The sequence below is a fragment of the Schistocerca serialis genome, chromosome 4, assembly GCF_023864345.2.
Source record: "Schistocerca serialis cubense isolate TAMUIC-IGC-003099 chromosome 4, iqSchSeri2.2, whole genome shotgun sequence".
Classification (NCBI taxonomy): domain Eukaryota; kingdom Metazoa; phylum Arthropoda; class Insecta; order Orthoptera; family Acrididae; genus Schistocerca; species Schistocerca serialis.
Window position 1 is genome coordinate 801,140,754 of NC_064641.1, and position 26,596 is coordinate 801,167,349.

Consider the following 26,596-nt stretch of genomic DNA (forward strand, 5'->3'; position numbering starts at 1 on the left):
ACACATGCCATAATTAAAATGACTTGCAACTCTTGTCTCACCATAAACCTCAGTATACCAGTCATAGCAGCAGTTGTATATGGTGTTCTGATAAGACTAACAGGCCTCTCACTTCAGAGTTACTTGAAATTAATATTGATTTATGTAAACTTTTGGAATGTGTAAGTTTGATGTTTATAAGAAAAGGAAGATTTGATTTCGAAATTTGTTGATTTCACAGAGAGACAGATTGGCTCGCTTGTATGTATCTCTGAGTTACAAATCTTAAAGTTTAATAACCAAACATTCAAAGTTAAGGGGGTTAATACATACAAGGTCTGTTCACAAAATTCTGGAACTTCGTCCACAAAATTTTTCTACGGTTATCCTTTACTTACTGTGCATAGTCCCCTTCCAGAAACACTCCTGCACAATTGATACATCACTCCCAATGCCATTTCCACTTCCAGGTGCAGTTTTATTGTGCCTCATGCTGGATTGTGCGAAGCACCATCTGCAAATTTTCTTTTATCTCGTCTGTCATTGCAGATCTTCATCCTTTCAATGGGGTTTTCAACTTTGGAAATAAAAAAAAAAAGTTCGCAGAGGCAAGTTCTGGAGAATACAGAGGATGAGGCAGCAAACAGATTTCATTTTTTGTGCAGTTGTCATGTACCAACAGGGATGATCATGCAGGTGCATTATCGTGATGCAAGAGCCATCTCACCACATTTCAGGCTGTTTCTTTCTCACATTTTGTCGTTGGTATCGCAACACGTCCTGATAGTACCATCAGTTAACGGTTTGTCCCTGTGGTACGTGGATTCATGATGAAACAATCCTTCAAAGTCAAAGAAAACTATCAGCATAGTTTTGACATTTGACCTTACCTGACGAGTTTATTTTGGTTGTGGAGAACCTTTCCTGACCCATTATGAAGATTGAGCCTTGGTCTCAACATCATAACCGTAGACCCATGTCTCATCACCAGTTAGACTGCTCTTAAGGAACATCTCGTAATCATTAGTGTGATCCAAAAGATCTTCACAGACTGTGAGGTGGAGGTCTTTCTGGTCTTCACTCATGAGCCATGGGATGAACTTGGCGGCAACACGATGCATTCCAAGATACTGTGTCAGGATTTTATGACATGATGCAACTGACATGTTACATTCTTCTGCAATCTCTCAGACAGTGGTCTTCAATTTGCACACAGAATTTAATAAAAGTTCCTGACATGAACTATGTGAACCGTTCTTAACATAGAGTACACAGCTTAAGCATTCATCACCGAAGGCTTCCTGCATCATTTGGTGTGTCTCTGTAACGGCTTTCTTCTGTTTCACGCAAAATTTAATGCAGATGCATTGCTCCCCTAACTTTGCCATCTCAAAATTCACAAACTGTGCGACACAATGTTCTACTCAACACAGCACTGAACAATAACTAACAATCCGTCAGGAGCGCGCCCGTCAGCGTCCTCCGCCGTGGACGCATACAGAATGCTTACACCGAAAACTGAACGCGGCCGCCGAGGCACCATGTGCATGCCGCTGGTCCACCGCAGCCACCCGAGGTCTAGTGGAGTGGGGTGACCGGGCTTATAAATAGCCCGCTCTCTGCAAATTTTGACACATTGCCAGAAGATGGGTAGTATGACACTTCCCGAAATGTCATGAAATATCAATGCTACCACCCTGCTGGAGTCCCGAGAAACCTTCATCAATAACTAACAGACTTACAACAATGAAACTTCCGACAGTTTAAACACTGGCATTTGCAGGGATGCCAACTGCATTTCGCTTCACACACCATGGGTGCAAAATTACAAATGTCCCGGAATTTTTTGAACAGACGTCATAAATGATCTCATTTAAACACTGTACACACTACTGAAGCATTACAATGTACCTTGTAACACATTAACTGAACTTCATCATCCTTATAAATTGCAAGTCACATAGTGATCTGTCATTTCATAATGAAAGATTGCAAGGAACATCACCATGTAAAACATAAAATACCACAAATATAAAACATACATCCTGTTGTGCTGATGTCTTAGTGCATTTGTTCACTTAACACTACATTAGTGACTGAGCCAGTATGATATTTGCACAGTTAAGTCTATATACAGTTAATAAATGAAAAGCACCAGTTTGCTTTTGTTCTACAATATTACTTTTATTGTTAACCGGTTTTCGGCATACAAGACCATCTTCAGACATTAACTTCCCTTTCATGCTGCATGTATATCCTCTTGCTATTCTTTTTCCCCTCCCTTTGGGAATGTTCCACACTGTCCGTTGCTAACATAAGAATGATCTCACCACTGTTTCTCATTCCTATTTCCTTTCCTTCTGTACCTTCTTCTATCCTTCCTCTGCTTCGACATTTGAGGTTCCTCTTTTTCTTATTCCTCCCTGTGCATTCATGAAGGCCAGCCCACAAGTCTGACATGTAACAAGTGACTGGGTAACGTATAATTCCCTGCACGGGTCAACAGGTAGGGTTTGCACGTACACCCTAGTACAGGCCAGGGCAAGGGAGGGTTGATTGCCTGAGCTGCCACCTTCCCATATTGCCAACTGGTCCCTTTGTCAGGTGTTCAGGAGGGGTGACCTGAGGTGTGAACGGTCACCTAAGGCGGGTGCACCCCCTTGTGAAGGGGGCCGCCAGTTGGAAGGAGCCTGCTGTCGGAGACACTGGCAATCACGGGGGATTTTCTCACAATGAGCCAATCATCTTCACAAACAATGTCTATGAAACGTAAATGGAATGAGGCTAGTGATTCAAAAACCCTTCCAGCTGCACTATGGTTCCTCGTGGTTTCACGTACTGAAGACTGTCAATCCTCTACAACGGTAAATCCGTTTATTATCAGAAAGGTGTTGATGCAATTGCCGCCCCTGTGAAATCCTGCTCTTGTTTACAGAATGGCTCATTGCTTTTGGAGACCACTTCTGATTCTCAAGCACAACAACTGCTTGCTGCTTCGCTACTCCACGGCTATCCTGTTTGTGTTGAGGCCCATAGAACTCTGAATTCTTCCCATGGTGTTATTTACACTAGGCTGCTCAATGGACTGACTGAGGCCAAAACCAAATCATACATCTCTGATCAGGGTGTCATTGCCGTCCATTGGGTGATGAAAAAGCTGGATTCCTCCTTAGTGTCCAACCCGCACTCTTTTCCTCACCTTTGGTAAAGTGGTGCTCCGGTCCAAGATGAAAGCAGACCATGAAATTATCACAGAGTGACCATACATTCTGACCTCGATGTACTGCTACGAGTGTAATTGTTTAAACCACACTTTAATGTCTTTTCGATACCTGGCCAAATGTGTAACCTGTGGTAGGGATGTGCACGAGGGCGATTGTCCACCTCCTTCTCCCCGCTGTATCAACTACAGCAGCGGCCATGCTGCCTCCTCTCGAGGTTTTCCCCTGTATCTTGATGAGCGGGCTGTCCAGGAGATCCAGGTAAAAGAAAACGTTCCTTACCTGGTCACTCGCAAGTTATCGGCTAGTCGCAAACTCTGTGTTCTACTGTCTGGCACTTATAGTACTGTTCTTGCTACATCTCACTCCATGAAGGACATGGCCATGCAGACATGCGACCTCAAATTCAGTTCTGAGGTTGTGAAATTACCCAGTGTCAAGGTAGCCTCGCTGTCGCCTTGTCTAGCTGTGCAACAAGCCATCAAACTCTTGCCTCGAGGGGTGAAGTCACCAGCTACACAACCTGCAGGCCACAAAGGACAGGAGTAGTATTCCTGTGAAGACTTCCTACATCCCTCGAGCCAACGAACACTTGAGTCTTCCTCTGCTAACCAGAAAGGCTTGAAGATGTCCAACAAAGGCAAACAGTCTTCTCCTTCGCCAACTCGAAGAATCTCTTCGACAATGTCGCCATGCGATACCTTCATCCAACTGGCCTCCGTGTCACCGGTGCGGACCACCAATCATTTTTCTGCATTGGACTCAGCTGACCGACTGACCGACATCACAAGAAAGCTGATGCTTCTTGGGCCTCATGGAGCAGGATCTTTCTGCCTTTGTAAACTGTAGCAGCGAGTCTTCGCAGGCTGACACTCGGCAGTCGCCGAGGTGACACACCTTCATTTTTTCTTCATCATGACCCTCTTCCAGTGGAACGTTCATGGCCTTCAGTCCAACAAAGAGGATTTATGGCTGCTTTTAGAATTGCAGTGTCCCCTTGGACTCTGACTTCAGGAAACAAAATTGTGTCCTCACAACTGCTTTGAGCTTTCACATTTCTTCCTTGTCCATTTAGACCTTCCCAGTGAGGTCAGCATACCATCTCATCGGGAAGCCATGCTGCTCATACAGGATGACGTTCATAGTCCACGCATCTCCCTGACTACCAGTCTTCAAGCTGTTGCAGTTCACATTTTCCTTCCTCACCTGAAGTTTTTGCTTTGTACCGTTTATATCCCTCTGTCATTCGATGTCACCAGGGCAGTCTTTCTCCAGCTTATTGGGCAGATCCTCACCCATTTCTGCTGCTCAGTGACTTCAGTGCGCACCACTTTCTTTGGGGTTCTTCCAGAACCAGTCACAGAGGTGCCCTCTTGGCCGACCTTCATTGACTTAACCTCTTCTGCCTTAACACAGGAGCACCTACATTCCTTTCTGACTCCTCATACACTTATTCCCATTTGTACCCATCCTTCTGCACTGCTCAGCTTGCCCATTGTCTTGAGTAGTCTGTTCTTTTTGACACATACTCTAGCGATCATTTCCCATGTGCTATCCGTTTGCTGACTCCTATCCCTCCTGCGTGCACACCCAAATGGCAGCTTACAAAAGCTGACTGGTGGCTTTATTCGTCCATGGCGACCCTTGAATAACAATATTTCCCCAGTTGTGATGACCAGGTGCAATATCTTAACAAAAGTTATCCTTACCGCTGCAGAATGTTCCATTCCTCGCACTTCCTCTTTACCATGCTGTGTTCCAGTCCCATGGTGGGCTGAGGCATGCCCTGATGTAATTCGTGTGTGGAGATGTGCTTTCCACATTTTTAACTGTCATACTACGATGACAAACTGTATTCATTATAAACAGATGCATGCACAGTGTTATCACGTACTTCGTGATAGCAAAAAAGCTAGTTGGATTTCATTCGCTAGTTCTTTTAACAGTCTACCCCTCCTCTGACGTGTGGGACAACCTCCGACGGCTCGCTGGAACCAAGATCCATTTCTGGCTTGACAGTAGCAGACGATGTCATCATGGACACTATTACTATCTCCAACACCTTTGGCCATCATTTTGCGGAAATTTCGAGCTCTTCCCACTGTCACCCTGCCTTCCTCCATTAGAAACGAGCAGATGAGGCTCGGGCAAACCCTTCTCTTCTCAGAGACGTGTGTGCTACAATGCTTCCTTTACTATGACGGAGCTGGATCACGCTCTTAGTTCATCTCGATCCTCCGCCCCAGAGCCAGATGCTGTTAACACTGAGATATTGCAGTACCTTTCTCTTGCTGGTAAGTATTTTCTGCTTAATACATACAACCACCTCTGCGCAGAGGGCATGTTTCCCAGATGCTGGCGTGAAGCCACTGTCATATCCATACTCAAGCCCGGTAATGACAAACACCTTCCTTCTAGCTACCGTCCCATCTCTTTCACCAGCTGTGTTTCAAGGTTATGGAACGTATGATTCATCCATGGCTGATATGATGGCTCAAGTCTTGCAATTTTCTAATCACTGCACAGTTTGGATTTCGAGTGTGCCATCCAGCAGTTGAGCATCTTGTCACTTTGTCCACCCATGTCACGAATGGTTTTCTGCAGAAATCTCAGACTGTGGCCACGTTTTTCGATTTGGAGAAGGCCTACAACACCTGGTAGAGAACTGATATCCTCTATACTCTTTACACGTGGGGCTTCCATGGCTGCCTGCCCAGTTTCCTTGAAGACTTTTTAAAAGACTTGAGTTTTCAAGGTGCATGTGAGTTCTGCCTCGACGGACACCTTTATCCAGGAAAATGCTGTGCCTCCGGGTTCCGTTCAGAGTGCCATCCTCTTTGGTATCGCCATTAACCTTGTAATGGTCTGCCTTCAGCTGGGCATCTCCGGCTCCCTTTTTGTTGCCATCTATTGCAGTTCTCCATGGACCTGTCTCATTGACTGGCGTCTTCAGCAATGTCTCAATTACCTTTACTCATGGATCATCGACAATTGCTTTCATTTTTTCACTGACAAAACCATTTGTATGATTCTTGGCAGCGCAGTTGTTTTCTCCTAACATCTTTACATCTTGGATCTGTCGCCCTTCCATTCATTGAAACTGTGAAATTCTTGGAGCTCATGCTCAATAGGAAACACTCTTGGTCCTCCCTTGTGTCTTACCTGGCAGCCCACTGTACACGGTTCCTCGATGTCCTACGTGTCCTCAATGGTGCTTCCTAGGGTGCAAGTTGAACCACCCTCCTCTGTTTGTACCAGTCCCTTGTTTACTCAAAACTGGACTATGGGTGCTTTTTATATGCGTCTGCACATCTATCCCTCTTACGCCATCTCAATACTATCCACCACTGTGGCATTCGTTTGGCCATGCCGCTTTTTACGCTAGCGCAGTTGAGAGACCGTATGCTGAAGCTGCTGAACTATCAGTCCTACCGATGTGACTTTCTCCTCTGCAGGTATGCATGCCGTTTGTTTGCCAAGCATGTCCACCCATCCTATACCTCCTTCTTCAGTGACTCCTCTGATCGCCAGTATGGGGTGCATCCCTCTTCTCTGTTACTTCCTGGGGTCTGCTTTTGGCTCTTGCTCCGGCGGCTTAACTTCACAATACCTGCTACTTTCCTGGTGGTGTGAACCCTTTACCACCTTGGTTTCGTGCAGCGGCCTGTGTTCACCTTGGCCTTCATTCGCTTCCTAAGGACAGTACTCCAGCCTCGCTCTATCACCTTCAATTTCACGACCTTCGCATGGAACTTTGTGATAATACCTTTGTGTACACTGATGGCTCTTGAACTGACCATGGTGTCAGATGTGCCTTCGTCATTGGCACCAGTGTTTTTTGGTGTTGGCTTCCGGCACACTGCTCAGTATTTACAGCAAAGCTCTTCGCCCTATATCAGGCCACGGAGTACATCTGTTGACATAGGCTTTTCAATTGTGTCCCCTGCTCAGACTCACTCAGCGCCATTCAGAGTCTCTCTGTACTGTACACCACCCATCCCTTAGTGCAAGAGGTCCAGGAAAACTGTCTTTTGCTCACTCTTGCTGCCAGAGAACGAGGGTGCTGACAGTGCTGCCAAGACTGCAGTCCTCATACCTCATCCCACTAGTTCGTATATTCCCTCCAATGATCTCTGTGTTGCCATCTGTCAGGAGGGGTGTGACTTTGGCATTGCCTTTGGTCCTCCCTTCATGGGAATAAGCTCCAGATTATTAAGCCTCTCCCAGCGGCTCGGACGACCTCCACTTCGCCCTCCTGATGGGAGGAGTTCATTTTAACTAGGTTGCATATTGGACACTGCCTTTTTAGCCATCGCCATTTGTTAAGTGGTGCTCCCCCACCACTTTGTGCACATTGTGCCTAGGTTTTAACTGTCCGCCATTTCCTGAGGAATGCCCATTTTTTAACCGTTTGCGTTCCCACTTGGGTTTGCTGTCGGATTTATCGGCCGTTTTAGCGAACAATGTGGGCTGTCAACCACGTTTTACTTTTTATCCATCGTAGCAATATGGTGAAGGCCATTTCATTTTTAGTTCTGGACCTCCATTTCTCTATGGCGTATTTTGTAGACCTTTCTCCATGTCCATGTTTTTAGCTGTGTTCTCTTACATCGATTGAGACTGACAATACAAATTCTTTCTTCATTCCAATCTCATGAAATTACTTTCACCAGAATTAGGTAACATTTTTAAAATTACAGATTTACAATAAATTACATTTTTAAAATATACAGTGCCTTTTTTTAAATGTAAATTCATGATAAAAATATAAATTCATGATAAAAATATAGTTCAGATTATTTATCTACACAACAAAGACTGACAGGGGGCTTATGCGAGAAGGAATGATGGTCACATGGGCTAATATATCAACAAAAACAACCAATTATCGTAAATATAATATAATGCAATTGAATGGATAAAAGATCTACTCAAAAAGTGGCAGTAGGAAAATACACCTATAAAGATGTAAACATTTGCAAGCTTTCAGAGACTGTGGCTCCTTCTTCTGGCAGAAGGATTGAAGGAGAAGGAATAGGGGTGAAGGGAAAGGACTTGTGAGATGTAGGAAATGAGGCAAGTTCAGAAAAGTTGTCCAGAACTACAGGTCAGGTAATACTTACTAGACTGGCTGAGAAGGAAATACTGGTTGTTAGGGACTGCATCAGACGAGATTTGAAAACTGAGAACTTAAAAAGGTGGGAAATAGGGTATTATGCAATTTAGAGATTACTGAAAAAAATATTGTGCACAAGTTAATAAAAGCTAAGTACATTGTATGAGTACCAGGATTGGGCATGATGACCTGGGATATCTCCTATTGAACTAGGCTGTTGAGGTAATTATGTGCAGTGAAGGATGAGGTGAGAATGATAATGCAGTGCTGTAAAGTGTCTGCATCTGCAAGGCCACCATGTCCAATCCTGGTACACTTTTGATCCCTCCAAAAAAAACTAGGTGCAGGGGACATAAGCCAGCTCAGAAAATAAAATACATAGAAAACTAAAAGGAGTAAATAAAGGAAGTCACTGAGAAGAAGTGCTGAGACCAGACAGGTTAACATAAATTAAGGCCAGGTGGGTGGGGGAGGACATATGCCAGCACATGCCAGTTCCCACCTGCGGAATTCTGAGAAACTGGTGTCGAGGGGAAGAATCCCTGTGACAAGTGTTGTGCAACAGGCACCTTTGTCATGACCGTCATGTTGTAGAGCATGCTGTGTCACAGGATACTGTCTGTTGCCAGTATATACCCTCTGTCTAAACCCATTCATCCCAACTGGTAACTTGGTGGTAGTCATGCCAGTGTAAAAAGTGACGAAACAGAGTTTACGTAGCAGGTGATACATTGCACGTGTCATTTCACAGTTGGCTCCCCCTTTGGTAGTATATGTTTTACCATTTACTTGACAGAAGGAGCCTAGGGTCTGACAAGGATATTTTGGAGATTGGGAGGGCAACAAAAAGCTATTCTAGGAGTGGGCAAAGTGTTGGATGGAATGGACCTCATTTCAGTGCATGTTTTTAGGAAGTCATAGCTTTCATGAAGTACCTTTTTTTAAAGAGGATCATGAGTACCAGGATTGGGCATGATGACCTGGGATATCTCCTATTGAACTAGGCTGTTGAGGTAATTATGTGCAGTGAAGGATGAGGTGAGAATGATAATGCAGTGCTGTAAAGTGTCTGCATCTGCAAGGCCACCATGTCCAATCCTGGTACACTTTTGATCCCTCCAAAAAAAACTAGTTTGGAGTACAACCCTTGTCAATAAATATTTTTCTGGTCTTAAATGTATTAATTAGCTATTTCGACAAGGCAGTGACTTCCTAAAATCCTGACCTGAAATGATATCCATTGTGTCTGTAATTTTGTTCACCACATGGACTCAGACCCTATGCTCCTTCTACACCCATTTTCGTACCCTGTGACTTCTACCCCTGTGACTGTCCCCACTGTAAGACTTGTTGCAGAGAATGCTCTACAAGATGACAGTTAAGACTTTGGTGCCTCTTGCAACACAGGTATCATGTGGATTCTTCCCCTAGACACTAGTTTTTCTCAGCACTCCGCAAGTGGGAACTGGCATTACATTATGCCCTTGATTGTCACCACCCACGTGGCCTGGCCTTAATTTATGTTAACTTGTTTGGTCTCAGCGTTTCTTCTCTGTAACTATTCCTTTACTTACTCTCTTTTAGTTTTCTACATGTTTTATTTTCTGGCCTGTCTATCCCCCCCTCTACCACATACAATGCACTTAGCTTTCCACTCTTATTAATTTGTGGACTATGTTTTTTTTTTTTTTTTCAGTGATCTCTGTATTGCATATTGTTCCATTTTCTACCTACAAGCTCCCAGGTTTTCAAATCTCGTCTGATGCAGTTACAAACAATCAGTCTTTCTTTCTGATCCAGTCCGATAAGTCGCACCTGATCTGGGGTTCTGGGCAACTTTTCTGAACTCTTCCCATATCCTAAACTTCACAAATCCTTCTCCTTCAACCCTTTTTCCAGAAGAATGGGCCACTGCCTCTGAAAGCTTGCAAATTTACGTACCTTTATATGTGTGTTCTCCTAGTGCCACTTGATGAGTAGATTTTTTATCTATCCATTTACTAAATATTCTCAAAAATTGAATATATTCATTGATACATTATGGTATACATCCCATTTTATCTTATTTCTCTCAACTCCACCTCACCCCCCTTTAGGATCCATTGTTGAGCATATTTTAGTCTCAAATGGAAAGGTCATAGTAACAGTTGGGTACCTAAGCTTCATTGTGTATTTAACCAAGTTTTGTTTCGCCAGTCCATTACTTCCAGGGGTCTTTAAACTGTGTCCAAACAACTCGACAGTTCCTGTGTGGCAATAAGGCCATAGACAATCCTACTCATGGCCTGCCAGGATACCGAAAGAATTGGTGTGATGTGGAGACAGTGGTATTGCACAGCAGAGCTGTGTTTGCAGTTAGTGTCTGCTCAGACCTAAGTGCTTCTCAAGCAAAGAGCCTAGGACCAACGCAACCAGTTTACTTGCTGATAATGTGCCATCGGACACCTCAAGTAAACCATCTGTGTGTCACCCATTATATATATATTTTATATATTTAGTCGAGAGGGTAACAGACTTTTGAGTCACCTTGCTGTCTGTAATGCAGATGGGTTGCTGAGCAGCCCACTCGTTTTTGTTCCTTATCAAGCAATCTGTAAAAATTCTCATTGTGATGTAATTAAGGCCTCTCCCCTTTTCCACAATGCCCTTCCCTCCCTCTTTTTTCCTAACAACCCTCTCTTCTTGGTAGATTCACTTCCTGCAGTATTTACTTACACAAAACAAAGGAAGAACACATGAAAAGTTGTTCTGCACCATGTGCTGTGATTGTCATTAATTTCTTAATTTATGGTGGGCTGTGTATGAACTGTGTTTCAATAACTGAAGCTATCTTGACTTGTCTCACAATGGTTCCTGCAATAAAGCCATAACCTATTCCTTCACCCAATCTTTCCTCACTGAGTTTGTGTTCTTTGTTCAGGTGTTGTCAACTTGTTCTTAAACTCTAGCAATCCTTGTTTCTCACCTTTCATGTCCATCGTAACATGGCTCAGAATCGGCGTGCATTTTGCCGTAATCTTTGCAGTGTTATACCTCTGATACAGGGTAATTCCATGTGGCACTATTCACATCAGAATGCACACTGTTAAGAGCATTACTCTTACAATCTATCTGTATCAAGAGACTTTTAGTAATTAACAAACTTTCATGTAGAGATACGAAAGTTATTGTTATACAGTATAATACACCTAGTGCCACTGCAGACAGCACTGTGTTCCACATGACATTAAAATATTGTAAATTAAATATTTCCTTTCAGCATGTCCCAGTAGTATGTGTACCAACTGGTGTCAAACATCTGCATCACAAGGCGCAAGAATTTGATATTGGTGTATATTTTGAAGCCAATGGCCATGGAACTGTATTGTTTGGACAGAAAGCTGATGAGCTTATAATAAAGTCTGCTGCAGATTCTAGGTAATATATTTTGTTATATTCTGAAACAAGCTGAAACAAAAATCACAGTAGTCCAAATTACTGGATGTTCACAACTCACCTCACTTAATACTGGCTCTTGAAACTATAAAAGTAAGCTTTTGTGGGATAGTTGGCATTTATCTCCAAGCTCTGCCAGTTCAGTTTTTTTTTTCTTCATATTTATGACAGTCTCTCTCAGGTTAAGTAAATGTGTGACTATTCATACTGCCCTTCTTTGTATACATTCAGTATCCTTTGTTGGCCCTATTTTACAATAGGTTGTATGAGTGTTTTGTAATTGATCTCCTTTCTAAACTGATTGCGTTTTCCCATCATCCTGCCAGTGACACGAATTCCCCCATTTGCTTTATGCCTCTGTGATCATTCCGTTTCATTCTTGGACAAAAAGATACACCCAGGTATTTGTATGAGTTGGCTGTCCCCAATTATGACTCATTATGCCGTAATTGAAGATATTTAGTGAACTGCAAGATTTTATATGTAATATGTTCTTTGTGTAACCTTTAAGCTTCCACGGATTACAACAGGACAATGCAGTGAAGTTAGAACTGATCTTTCATTGTACTTACAGTACAATCTTGCAAATAATTTACTATATTTAAGTACAGTTGTATTACTTTTAATAGAATGATTATAATTGTTATGGAAGGGCCGGCTCTGGTTGTGGAGTGGCTTTAACAGAAAGCTGTGGGACATGTTCTACAGTATTGCCGCAGGCACAGAGACAGGAATGCTTACTCAACAGGAACATTGTTTATTACTTGACTCCTTCCGTACAGTACTTAGACAGTAGTGGCCTATGTGCCAATTGTAACATCCCCAGCAGTATGCTGAGACAGCAGCAGCTGGTAGAGTACTGCTGGCACTCTGCGATGCTGGCAAGAAGTGTGCAAGGACCATGTCAAACCTGGGACACTCTGAGACTGGCTGGAGTGTCAAGCAGTGGCAAGAACATCAGGGCTAGCTGATGACTTGTAGATCAGCAGCTTTGGTTAGTCAGTTATGCTGTTTGATGTGGCTGGAGTAACTTAGCCATACATTTCACCAATGACTGGTGCAGAGGCTGTGCCAGTTGAATGCACAACACTGAAGGAATGATGTTACCAGCAGAGCTCCCTCCATCTGGGTATTTTAAGAAAGGAGGTGGGCTCCTGTCACATACTCGACAGTGGAAATGCCACACTGTGCTGTAGTCAGCCAATGACACAGAATGCTACATTGCAAGATACTGCACTTGCAATGTTGGGGCTCCTAGCTACATGTAGTGTGTGCAATAGCAAGTTCAGGATATTAATTTAGTTCTTTGGTTCATGTGTGGTTTTTCCATCTGAATAATTGTTGAAAAGTTCATTGTTACATACAGCTGTATTAATTTATTACACTACTAGTTTGTCATAACCAAATCATCTTCAACTGTGTTGCGACATCATAATCAGATATGTGACAACCCATAACCAAAATCTCCATTCAATTATAAATCAGGAACAAATACAGCATATAGTAAATCTGTCACGATGTACATGACAATAATGATACAGCATTTGATCTTCAGTTGTGAATACACAGTAATGTCCCATTCTACATGTCATTACATTTGATAACTAAAAATGTGATACTTATTTTATTATGATCTTAGATCAATGCCTTGAACAAAAGTGATCAAGATTGAATAAAACAGCTTTCCTCCTCATGAGTAGTAGATGAAGAATGCTCTTAGATAGCTTATGTTTTACAGTCACTGAAGTTTGGTCTTGGATTTGTTACACTGCGGTATGATTCTAGCCATAATTGTCATTTATCCACACTCATATAATTGTGTGTACCATGCACTTAACTCGTGCAGATGTTTTCGATGTACACTGCAATCAAGTCATGATTGTGTATAGTGCCCCTGGAAAATAAGTATGCTGGAGACTGCTAATCTTGACCTAAATAAAAATCCCGTGCAACTCTCAACTATGTTTTTACTGGTGAAATCACTGAATGATGACTGGATATGGAAAATAGTACAACATTTGGTACAAAATTAAGTACAGAAAAAGTAAAATTTACAACCTTTGACCTTTCAGAACTGTCACAAACTCTAAGAATTAAAACAAAGGAGAGTACTCCAGAATGAGATTTTCACTCTGCAGCGGAGTGTGCGCTGATATGAAACTTCCTGGCAGATTAAAACTGTGTGCCGGACTGAGACCCGAACTCGGGACCTTTGCCTTTCGCGGGCAAGTGCTCTGCCAACTGAGCTACCCAAGCACGACTCACGCCCCGATCTCACAGCTTTACTTCTGCCAGTACCTCGTCTCCTACCTTCCAAACTTTACAGAAGCTCTCCTGCAAACCTTGCAGAACTCAGTTGGCAGAGCATTTGCCTGCGAAAGGCAAGGGTCCCGAGTTCGAGTCTCAGGTCCGGCACACAGTTTTAATCTGCCAGGAAGTTTCAAAGGAGAGTACTGTTTAGATTAGAATTTTACTTTCCAATCTGTTATTGGTTACTGTAAGTAGAGCTAGCATAACATACTGAGAGAATCTCCAGCTGTCAGGTACCTTGGTGTTACATGCAGCTTAACCCATTAGCACCGGAATTAATTTTTTCGTGATTTTAAAAATTTTTTTTTCGTTAGTATGTCTGTAAAAGGCATAAATGACACAACAGAGTTGTTTCAACGAAAGTCATTACCGCCATTAGGGAGATATTTGATGTTGCCATATGGCAACGCTAGGCGCCTTCGCTACCTAAATTTATATGGATTACAACTTCAACTAAAATAAGTAGGTTATTGAAATTTCTTATTACATATACAAGTTTTGTGCAAATTTATTATTCAGTCTTCATCATACGATTGATACTTTATAACACAGTACAATTAATAATCAAAAATCAAACCTTGAACTCAGCATTATTTTACGTGAAAACAGTCAATACACAATCCCACATTACACTTTGAACACATTGTTCTCACAATAGATTTACAGTCCTTGTGTGCACACCTTTTATTCTTCTTTCCCTCTGTGTGCTGGACGAGGTGGTCAGTCTTATCAAACCTAATTGAATCTGATATGTGGCTGTCGGAACATGCCCTTGATGCAGATGGTCTCTCGGCGGCTCCTTTTGGTAAAGCTTGGTGTCTTTGCAAGTACACTGCTGCTACTTCTCTCTTGATATAGTTTGGTTTCTTGCTTTATTATACAAAATCCAACTGTTTTGTATGGCGACATCTAACATTCAGGTACAATTGGATCTTGTGCAGTACGCATTTATGGTGCCGGTGGGTTACAGTGCTCATAATCAACACCGATCCTTCCGTTATTTGGCATCCTTTTCAGCATTAGCTCGTAGTTGACGAGAGGACAAGTTGTCTAATAATCTATAAAAATAAGAAATGAAATAGCAAATCATAATAAAGTCGGCATCAGTATACAAACAATTACAAACCAATGATAGTCATACTTACCCGACAACATGTTCATTTCCCGAATTTTCATCTATGTCTACATTCGGATCTGGGGACTCAACAAACACATCACCTTCAATATCATCATTATAAAGAATCTCCAGCACCTCAACAAGCGAGAAACCTCTTCTAAAATGAAAAAGAGAAAATTCATCTTTTTACTGAGTACAAGCGCCTAGCATTGCCATATGGCAACATCGACGTTCAAATGGCCTAAACGAACGTAATTTATTTCACAGCAAGCAGTAACCTCCAAAGAATATATATTTGAGTATTTAAAGCACAACCATACTAAAAAAGCAAATTATATATCGTAAGTTACTGTGTAAATCATACTTACTCAAACTTATACTCCATTTTTCTTCATCACTCAGCAAACGACGACTTCCAACACTGCTTATGCCGCAGAATGTAAATGTATTGTTAAAAATGTTGCATTGTTGTGATCTTTACAGTCTTGCGGAACGGAATCCAGTGCTGCCAACACTCTCGCTTCCTTGATGTCGTGGAATAAACGATTTTAAAAAAGTGTTACAAACATTGCCATATGGCAACACACGTCGCTAATGGGTTAATGCAAGTTTCCATGTCATCTGACATGGATATCTGCCTTCTGTACGGAACAAGAAATATGGCTCAATAGGAATCAAAATAAAGTTTTATTCATTCATTTACTCTTCAAACAACAGTTGATTTTCTGTTCAAAATACTTTCATTTATGTTCATTAACATTTCTGTACCCTTGATCTACAATCTCCAAAATTACTTTTTCATCCACATGGTTTATTGGAGTTGACATGTTGAAAACAATTCCAGTAGAATTCTGACTGCACATGTGGCTTCTGAGGCAGTGGTGGTGGGGGCGGATGATTGTGCAAGTTTTCGTTGCCTGTGGAAATGTGACTTTAACCCTTGAACGGACACTCCTGTGTATAAAGTGCACCAACCACAAATAAGTCTGTTGTACTGTTCCATTGTTGCTGAGAGTCCATACCTATTTCTTCATCTGGCACATTGCTAACTTCTGCTGTCATACGTCCAATTGAGCAGCAGTAATATCAAACCAATGGCAAGCTAGGTGAGAAAAAAATGAAAGATCTGTGTAAGAAAATGACACAGATTCTGAGTTAGTTGCACAATCCCACAATGAGGCAGTTGTTTATGAGATAATTAGCAGTCAAATAAATGGTTGGCTGTGGTCTGATGCATCTGCGCTATTTAAGGCTTCGAATGTGTCAATACTGTTGGGTAACACTGTAAGCAGCATCAGAGTGATATAATGAAAGTTTATCATTTTTAACTAAACTAAGATTTTGTTCCTACATGTTTATCTTGGTAACAAAAACACAACTACTTTTTACATGTGTACAAATACGCTGTGAGCCCTCTCGTGTTCCGCTCGAGGATTAATAAGTGTTGTGCAGTAGTAATGAGGGACCAAAGCTGGTATACCTCAGCAGAATGCCTAAGTTTTCAATAATATTGTGGTGTCACCGCCAGACACCACACTTACTAGGTGGTAGCTTTTAAATCGGCTGCGGTCCGGTAGTATACGTCGGACCCGCGTGTCGCCACTGTCAGTGATCGCAGACCGAGCGCCACCACACGGCAGGTCTAGAGAGACGTACTAGCACTCGCCCCAGTTGTACAGCCGACGTAGCTAGCTACAGTTCACTGACCAATACGCTCTCATTTGCCGAGACGATAGTTAGAATAGCCTTCAGCTAAGTCAATTGCTACGACCTAGCAAGGCGCCATCACCAAGTTATATTGAGATGATAATCCTGTATCAACAAGACCAATGTTCACCAATTGTGGATTAAAGTTAAGTATTCCAGCAGCTACGTACTTTTCTTTATAGCATTCATTACGTATCCTGTTTCAGACCTCACGCCAGCCTGCGTGAGTTTAAGCGCATGCCTTTCGGCTTCCTCTCATTGTGTCTAGGCTGTCTTGTCTAGACACAACAAATATGATTTTGTAAATGCAGTACAACAGCATACATTTCATTGTGTAGTCTCATCAATAACTTTTTAAGTTTCTCCTCCTTACAGTGATAGAAACAATGGACCTAAGCAACTCCACATAAGTTTCTGCATAAAAGGAAACTGTTCACAGTACTCTAGAACAGAAGGGAACAATCATAGCAACAACAGATTTTGACTGCTTCCCTCCACTGGAAGTTCCCAAATTTGTATTGCAACTTATAGCTGAAGGAAGATAATTTATTAAAAACCCGGTTAGAAATAAGCAGAAATAGTGACAAATATTGTTCTGTGAGAAAACAAAACTAAATTGTTGAAATACCATAAATGAAATAGTGGCTCCTGCTGTAAGATTTTTTATTTTGACGTACAAAGTAACAGAGATCACAGGAATAGATCTATATTCCTTAAAAGTAGGGTATTCAGTAATGATTACCAAAGAATACATTTGGCAATATGTTATTTCAGGTAGACTGTTATGGTAAATCACCAATCATCTCCCCCCCCCCCCCTTACACACACACACACACACACACACACACACACACACACACACACACACACACACCTGCATGTTTATTTGGTGTTGTTACTTTCTTACTTTCACTCTCAATTTGTTTACATTCTACCAAAACTTCCATACTATATTTATTCATTATTAGATATGACATAACATTTCTCAGGTAAACAACTCTCAAATCATGCTTCCGCAGCTCGAATCTGTCTTACTTACATGGTAAGTACAAATGTAAAGATTTCTGTGCATCTCAGGTTATGAGATCTTAAAAATTATCTTAATAATAAAACTATTAAGCAGCTTGATGAGCAAATCAGAACAAAACATTCTTTTACTTTTAAGGTGACAGTAGACACACTGTATTGGAGCTGCACACAATAAAAACACTTGTCACAAGACACAGTCCACAGATCAGTGTCGAAATAATAGTTAGTACCAATCATTTCCCACTCAGAAACCAGTCTGTAGACAATGCCTGTCACTATAACAACCACTTTTCCAAATCATCTTTTTTCAATCTCCTTCCCAGTTTCCAATTCTTCTGTTATTTACCTTTTAACTCCTTTCTTGAGCCCATTTTTCTTTTTCCATGGTGCTGATTCACCAAAAGTAGTATTTTTTTCATCCGAGAAAACTTTGAAATTCTCAGATTTAGTCTTTTGCTGCCTTGGTGAAGTCGGAGAAATCTCCCTTTTCATCACTGTTGTCAAAAACGGTCTTCTGTGACGAACATTACATAAAACTCTGACACGGTCTAAGGGGACCTCACACTTCTCAGCAGGTTGAGGTTGTTTTTCAGGTAGCATAATGTTCTGGTTGGATTCCCCTTTGACTCACAGTTTTTTCTTGAGTTGAGAACAGTTCCTTCACAGCTTTTCTTTACCATGTCCATTATTGCACTACACTGCACTAAACAAACATTTTATTAATAAACAAACATTTCCTACACCATGGAATCATAAACTCAAACTAACAGCAATGGCTAATGTGGCAGTTCTGGGCCTCTGGCACATGACTCAGATGCATTCTTGTGGCAATTATTCAAACCACTTCCACAGTAAATATCAGGTAGCCCAGATTTACTGTATTTACTCGAATCTAAGCCGCACCTGAAAAATGAGACTCGAAATCAAGGAAAAAAAAATTTCCCGAATCTAAGCCACACCTGAAATTTGAGACTCGAAATTCAAGGGGAGAGAAAAGTTTTAGGCCGAACCTCCTAATCGAAACAAAGTTGGTCCATTGTAATATGAGACACAATTTAGATTGAATGAATGACGATACAGCTCCAGTAGTTTGGTTCGAGTCATAAGCTTAACAGTTAAGCTTTACCAGGTAGCCATTGCTATGTGTCAGGCGCTCCGTCTGTATTTATACGGGTACCCTTCCTTTTTCACGTGCTTCGTCTGGTTTGAATTGATTGCTTATTTTTCTTTGATCTGATAAGTGCCATTCTCTTTGCTATAGGTGTTTATGTCACTCTAAGCTGAAAATGCATTATTGTTCTGTGTCTTGCATTGCTTGTCGCATTTTGATAATGAGTGTTTTCGACCTGTCGCTGCTGGCGGCATGTCTTGCTTTTGTGAGCGCTACCACCGCTTCCAATAAAAGAGGAAAAAAAAAAAGGAATCGTCTCATTAGCGAAACAATGGCAAGAGACTGCTATTTGTTGTTACTCACACTGCTGCTTTCTTTGATAATAATCAACAAGAACCAAATAATAGACTGCATGTGATAGAAGATGTGAAGGAGAGTTTAGCGAAAATTTTTCTTTGTTTGAAAATCTTTGCACATACCTCTTTAGTACATTACATTCTGGACAGAAATTAGAGTCATCTTAGATTTAAAAATCTAGTCAGTTGTCGTGCTTCATTTCTGACTGTATCACTATTCGGCGTAAGAATAATACGAATATAAACATGGCATTTGTATATTCTTCCGCGTTTGCTGTTGTCTCATTCTAGTTTTGTAGTTTATTAGGCAGACAGGAATTAATTGAGATAGCAGCAAACACGAAAGAATACATGACAAAATGTTTATATTCGTATTATTATGGTGAAGAGAATACTGCATGTGATTCACAATTCATAAAAGTTCCTATTAGCAACCATCTCTTGTCACAAGTAGGAAAAAATTCAGAACGTAGAGTTGGCCATATTGACAAACATCCCAAACAGTCTTGCCAGTCAGATTTTCATAGCATATTGAAAGGCTGCTACATTCGAAGATGAACAATATGGAATTTGTATTTACTTCGTTGGATAATGTATGAAAAAGCAGTGGTCGAAACTCGGGGCGGAGAAAAAAATTTCGTCTCCAATCTTAATTGTTTTGGCGCCAGTGTTCATCTTTGTGCCTGCAAAACATGCCTCTGTAGCACTACATATATTAGAGGGCAGAAGTTAATTGTGGTGGCACCTACCAACATTTTACAGAATTTCCGCTTGCTTTGCACTCGATTCTAAGCCGCAGGCTGTTTTTTGGATTACAAAAACGGGAAAAAAAGTGCGGCTTAGATTCGAGTAAATACGGTAACTGAGTAGTGTTAGGCGCATAGCCCACATTTTGATTAAACGATATTTTTTTCATTTGTGGCACTTGGAATGGATTTCATTTTCAGTCTACAGTTAATAAAATGATGAGCTTACTACACGAATTTCGGAGAATGCTCTCATTGCTTCAGAATCCCGATTTAACTAGATACTGCTTTCATCAGTAGATGGCTAAGTCTGTCCTCTGAAGAGTGAAGCAAGTCAGGAAATATGTCCTGACTAAAAACTGTCAATATTTGTAATTGGTTAGGGAGTGCTTATGTATGTTGTTCCAAGTAAGAAACGCAATTTGCTTTATGCCATTTTTTATCATTCCAGTATAAAAACGGTACACCCAGGTATTTGTGTGAGTCAACTGTTCCCAGTTGAGACTCATTATATATTAAAACTGCAAGATTCTACATTTCTTAACATTTGAAATCTTATCAGGATCCGACCATATATCTATACAGCTTTGTGTATTAACTTTACACTCCTTCAGCTCGTAAGTAGTGCCAGAGGTAGTAACATGTTCATTGTGCAACTTTTGAGCTTCCAAGGATTACAACAGGACAATGCAGTGAAGTTAGAACTGATCTTGCATTGAAATTACAATACAATTTTACAACAAATTTACTGTATTAAGAAAAATAGTTTCCATCAAATATTTTGAGTTCATTTAAGTCAAATAAATATGGATAAAATGTAGTCTTCAACTTTCATTGCTTGTAACATTCCAAATATCACACTGGTAAAATTCTGAGTTTATTGATGCAACTATAGTTTTAAATGATACTAGATTGTCACATAACTAATGTACATTCAGTTGAGATAACAGGCAATAGAACTATTTTCAGACAAAACAATATACAGGGCTATTACAAATGATTGAAGCGATTTCATAAATTCACTGTAGCTCCATTCATTGACATGGTCACGACACATTACAGATACGTAGAAAAACTCAAAGTTTTGTTCGGCTGAAGCCGCACTTCAGGTTTCTGCCGCCAGAGCGCTCGAGAGCGCAGTGAGACAAAATGGAGACAGGAGCCGAGAAAGCGTACGTCGTGCTTCAAATGCACTCACATCAGTCAGTCATAACAGTGCAACGACACTTCAGGATGAAGTTCAACAAAGATCCACCAACTGCTAACTCCATTCGGCGATGGTATGCGCAGTTTAAAGCTTCTAGATGCCTCTGTAAGGAGAAATCAACGGGTCGGCCTGCAGTGAGCGAAGAAACGGTTGAACGCGTGCGGCAAGTTTCACGTGTAGCCCGCGGAAGTCGACGAATAAAGCAAGCAGGGAGCTAAACGTACCACAGCCGACGGTTTGGAAAATCTTACGGAAAAGGCTAAAGCAGAAGCCTTACCGTTTACAATTGCTACAAGCCCTGACACCCGGTGACAAAGTCAAACGCTTTGAATTTTCGGCGCGGTTGCAACAGCTCATGGAAGAGGATGCGTTCAGTGCGAAACTTGTTTTCCGTGATGAAGCAACATTTTTTCTTAATGGTGAAGTGAACAGACACAATGTGCGAATCTGGGCGGTAGAGAATCCTCACGCATTCGTGCAGCAAATTCGCCAAAAGTTAACGTGTTTTGTGCAATCTCACGGTTTAAAGTTTACGGCCCCTCTTTCTTCTGCGAAAAAAAACGTTACAGGACCCGTGGACCCGTGTATCTGGACATGCTGGAAAATTGGCTCATGCCACAACTGGAGACCGACAGCGCCGACTTCATCTTTCAACAGCATGGTGCTCCACCGCACTTCCATCATGATGTTCGGCATTTCTTAAACAGGAGATTGGAAAACCGATGGATCGGTCATGGTGGAGATCATGATCAGCAATTCATGTCATGGCCTCCACACTCTCCCGACTTAACCCCATGCGATTTCTTTCTGTGGGGTTATGTGAAAGATTCAGTGTTTAAACCTCCTCTACCAAGAAACGTGCCAGAACTGCGAGCTTGCACCAACGATGCTTTCAAACTCATTGATGGGGACATGCTGCGCCGAGTGTGGGAGGAACTTGATTATTGGCTTGATGTCTGCCGAATAACTAAAGGGGCACATATCGAACATTTGCGAATGCCTAAAAAAACTGAGTTTTTGTATGTGTGTGCAAAGCATTGTGAAAATATCTCAAATAATAAAGTTATTGTAGAGCTGTGAAATTGCTTCAATCATTTGTAATAACCCTGTAGTATGTGGACTTTACGTGAAGTTACTGAAAGGACATCAAAACATTCACAGTACTGTTAAACAGCTTTTGATTCCATGTATATATTCATGTTTTAGTAATGATGCTGCACAGCAACTCCTTGCAACCATGAAACTAATCAATCAAGCAACTGGAGATGCACTATCTGACCTCCTGCTAGTAGAGGCTGTGCTAAGTGCACGTGGATGGTCTGTTATGGACTGGGCTGCAGCCTATACAGATTTGCCTAACAAGCTACTCAAGGTCACTGTCAAGGTGAGAAATATTTATTACCTGTTGTCCATTAATGATTTAAACTTCATGTGAGTAGATTAGTAAAGCAAACAGCCAAGGAGAAGATATAACTGTGGGAAGGACATATCACCCTTCTAAGCATTTGGTAGTGAATGCCATTTATAGTTACTCAAGTAAAACTTACTTGCCTCTGCAGTCTAAAAGTTACAGTAAAAAATTTACCCAATGAAATACTAAATCATGAATTGCAGCAGTACAAACGACAGCTGTGATAATTTTTGACATTTCCACTGAGACAGACATATGTAAAAAGCACCTTTAGCAATAACATGTCAAGTCAGTTCTCAACGTTTGAAAATACAATTTTCTGAACACAAAAGTTGGCCTATGTTTAACATCAGATCAAATTTTGGTCCCCCTTCACCTACTACAGCAACTTTTGAGTTAAGGATTGATTTGTCATGCTAGTTTTTCTATAAGGAACACACTATATACACTCTTGAGGCAAGGTTACATTGTGTTTGGTCTGTTTTTAATAGGATCGTAATTTAATTAAGACTGCTGATGCTGAGCGGAAATGTGTATCACCTTTGGGTCTTCAAGACAGAGTGGATCAGCTTGTATCTCAGTACCCCAGTGGAAGGGCTTTCATTCGGTGAGTATAACTTAATAGTTGTTAATTTTGGGAGTCCATACTGTTTCAGATTTTCAGTGTTTTTGTGAATTACTTGCAGGCCTTCTGGCACAGAGGATGTTGTCCGTGTTTATGCTGAGGCTGATACTAGAGAACATTGTGATGAACTGGCTCAAAAAGTGGCTGAAGCTGTTTCAGAGTTCACAGTTTGAATGTAATGAATCAGAATATTGTGGAATAAAATTCTGAATATCAATTGTGTAGCTTCCTTTTCCTGATGTGAAAGATCAGTGTTAAGTAACATTAAAAATGTTATGCAGTCAAACACCTGTTTTACATTTTCATGTGGTCCAGGCTTAAAAAACACAAAATTGAGGAAATGATTAAAATTCTCAATCCTCTCCAATAATTTGTATAAAATTTAAGTGAAAGAAATTAAATGTACAGTACAATGTTTAAGCAATAATTTTTGGTAATGCATTTCATTACATGCTGTTACAGCAAAAATTGAAACTGGTGTCTGGGTAAAAGATAATAGGGCTATATACCAACTTGCTACGACCACAAATTACATATTCAAAACACACATGAGCGATCATCCTTTTTGCTCCCCAGAAAAAAAGCAAAAACTGATGAACACGTTAAATTAAACCAAAAACATCACTGCAGCTAAGTGGTTAAAGCATAAATGTGGACATCTGCTTAATGGCAAACTTTGTTATTGTTTAATGCTTTCCTTATGAGCTGCACTTAATACGCTCGCAATTCACACCAGAACCTTATTAGAAGTTGGCTCAGTGAATTTCTGTCACTATGTAAGTTTGAAAGCAAGCTCAGATACTACAGTTCTGCTTCATGCACTATCACTGCTGCCAATTTTTACAATCTAGTGTATGGATCAAAATATGTGTGTAGTTGCTGCAACTGTATCATGTCAAATTTGAACAGGAAAGTCTTTAAAATGTGCTATTGCAAAACCCTTGTTCTATTTCTGTCTGACATCTCTATCATAGCACATCATCTGCATGAAAAGTATATTTCCAACACTTCAGAAAATGCTTTTATCCCTACCTGCACTCCAGTCATTGAAGGACCCCTCTGCACATCCAAGGGCAAGAGCTCATTTTGTGTGTTGGTAGCACTGGCTATTGGGTGAGTTCACTAGCTAGAAATGGACTACGTTTCCTCTATTACGAGCGAGCATATTCTTCGAGACTTGGTCTTCATTAATATTGTTGCTGAATACATTACATAGGAAATAAATGGAAAAAGGTGAGACTGAGTTTAAGTGACACAAGAAAAGATGGTGGCTGGGCTCCTTCACCACATACCAGCGTGTGTCAACTGTTTCTCTGTTACCTGGCAGTAGTTTTATCCTGATTGCATGGTGAAGCTAAATGTTGGCAACACCAATTGTTGATTATGCCAGCATTTCCCCCTCTCCAAAACAGCCTAAAATATTTCCTTAACTCTGCCACCACTTGTGTTACTTGTTTACTCCCATCAAATGTCAATAGCAAGAAGTGTAAAATTGGGGAATTTTTAGCATTGATCTTATTGGTTTTTCACAGGAGGCTACAAATTTATGGTGTAGAATCACGAAAAATGTAAAATCTGAGTTCCACTGTAGTTTACATTTTCAGTTTTTAATCACAAACTAACATTTACAAAAGCATGGGGACAGACAACTTTGACCCCTAATTTACATGCAGGTAACAGGTACAATTTCAAATAAATAATTATATACAGCACTATTCAGCCTAAGTTTGCAATCACAGCATAAGTGAATTCATTTGTTGTTGACTGGCCACCAATATCCTTTGTTTTTACCTGCAATTAGGAACAAGGAAATGTTAGTATATCACATTTATTAGAATTAAATACATCAATTAAATAAACTATTACAGTAATACCTTGCCATCTTGGAGTACATGGTTAACTGCATTACGTATCATTTCACTGTATGTATGAAGATTAACATGACTCAACATCTTCGCCGCGCATAACAACATTGCTGTGGGATTTGCAACATTTTTGCCCACTGCTTCAGAAAAAGTGTGCCTTGCACCCTGGAAAATTCAAAATAACAACAAATATTACATCTCTGGTTCTTTACTTACACATTCACAGTTACTGGGATCCAATATCTGGTCTACCCTGAGGGCAATCACGTTGGAAAACAATATTAATGAACTTTAGTCTAAAGATAATTTTTAATGAGGTAAGTTACATTTCTTTCTACAGCCAAACAAACAGAAGATTATATACTGGTACCGATATGTGGATGACATCATTTGCTTGATTGATGAAACAGACACCCGAATAAAACAATTACACAGTTCATCCATATACAGAATCAACAACAAACATAAGTTTGGAATTTTCAGGAAACCTACAGCCACAAGTACATCAACTCCAACCAACCCTAAGCACAAAAACTCAAGTATGCTACATAGGCTCAACAGAACTCCACTGGACAAACTCAACTACACACAGGAACTAAACACGATACACCGAATTGCCAAAGATAATGGGTACAACACACAAATGATAAACTTAACAACCAATTAAAGGAGAACAAACCACAAACAAATCATCAGCCACAACAGATAACCAAGAACACGAACTACAGACAAACAACCTACAAAGAGGACAGCATGCACATACTAACATACAGTAACAAAAACGTCCACAGGGTGGAAAATATACAGAAGAAACAAGGGCTACAAATATCATTCCGCACAAATAACACCGTACAGAAAAATCTAAGCACTTAGAACACCTCAGGAGACAAATTCTCCAAAGCAGGAATCTATCAGTTAACTTTTAGTTCACCTTAGATCCCTAAGAAGTGATAGTACACACTCCATTTTTTCAGATCATCTAATACAAGAAAACAACCACCCAAATAACATGGAGACTGATCTTAAGATCCTCAGAGGAAGCAAGTCTATCAAAAAATCACAAGAGAGGAGAACCATCACATGCAATAATACAAGGAAAGAGAGCCCTGAATGAAAACACAAAACTATGCAACGAAACACTGTTTGGAACACTCAATGAACTATACAAAGGCACCTCCGCACGTAAAACATAACATTCAAACAGCCTAAAAAAGGAAAAACCTTTTGTTTTCTCGGTTCCCTCCCCACCCTTTTTCCAGCTCTCTACAAACACAAGAACAATGATGAACAACTGAGCAGCAGAAACAACATAACATCTCTCACAGAGAATGGTGTCAGAAGTGTCTGCTCATATCATGTTT

At 40.8% G+C, this 26,596-nt stretch overlaps 2 protein-coding genes across 2 annotated transcripts in view; one reads left to right on the forward strand and one right to left on the reverse strand.

Annotated features, from left to right (window-relative positions):
- Nucleotides 1-23,587, forward strand: part of LOC126473393 (phosphoacetylglucosamine mutase) — a 150,202-nt gene extending 126,615 nt beyond the window's left edge. Inside the window, exons 9-12 of the mRNA XM_050100402.1 lie at nucleotides 11,576-11,733; nucleotides 22,541-22,718; nucleotides 23,237-23,352; nucleotides 23,432-23,587. Coding sequence (XP_049956359.1) covers nucleotides 11,576-11,733; nucleotides 22,541-22,718; nucleotides 23,237-23,352; nucleotides 23,432-23,543 — 564 coding nt within the window. The 3' untranslated portion in view covers nucleotides 23,544-23,587. The remainder of the gene's footprint in view (nucleotides 1-11,575; nucleotides 11,734-22,540; nucleotides 22,719-23,236; nucleotides 23,353-23,431) is intronic.
- A 1,363-nt stretch (nucleotides 23,588-24,950) lies between these two features.
- The window catches only part of LOC126473396 (probable isocitrate dehydrogenase [NAD] subunit beta, mitochondrial), a 69,934-nt gene continuing 68,288 nt past the window's right edge, over nucleotides 24,951-26,596 (reverse strand). Inside the window, exons 8-9 of the mRNA XM_050100405.1 lie at nucleotides 25,245-25,400; nucleotides 24,951-25,161 (exon numbers count right to left, since the gene is read on the reverse strand). Of these exons, the coding sequence (XP_049956362.1) occupies nucleotides 25,087-25,161; nucleotides 25,245-25,400 (231 nt within the window). The 3' untranslated portion in view covers nucleotides 24,951-25,086. The remainder of the gene's footprint in view (nucleotides 25,162-25,244; nucleotides 25,401-26,596) is intronic.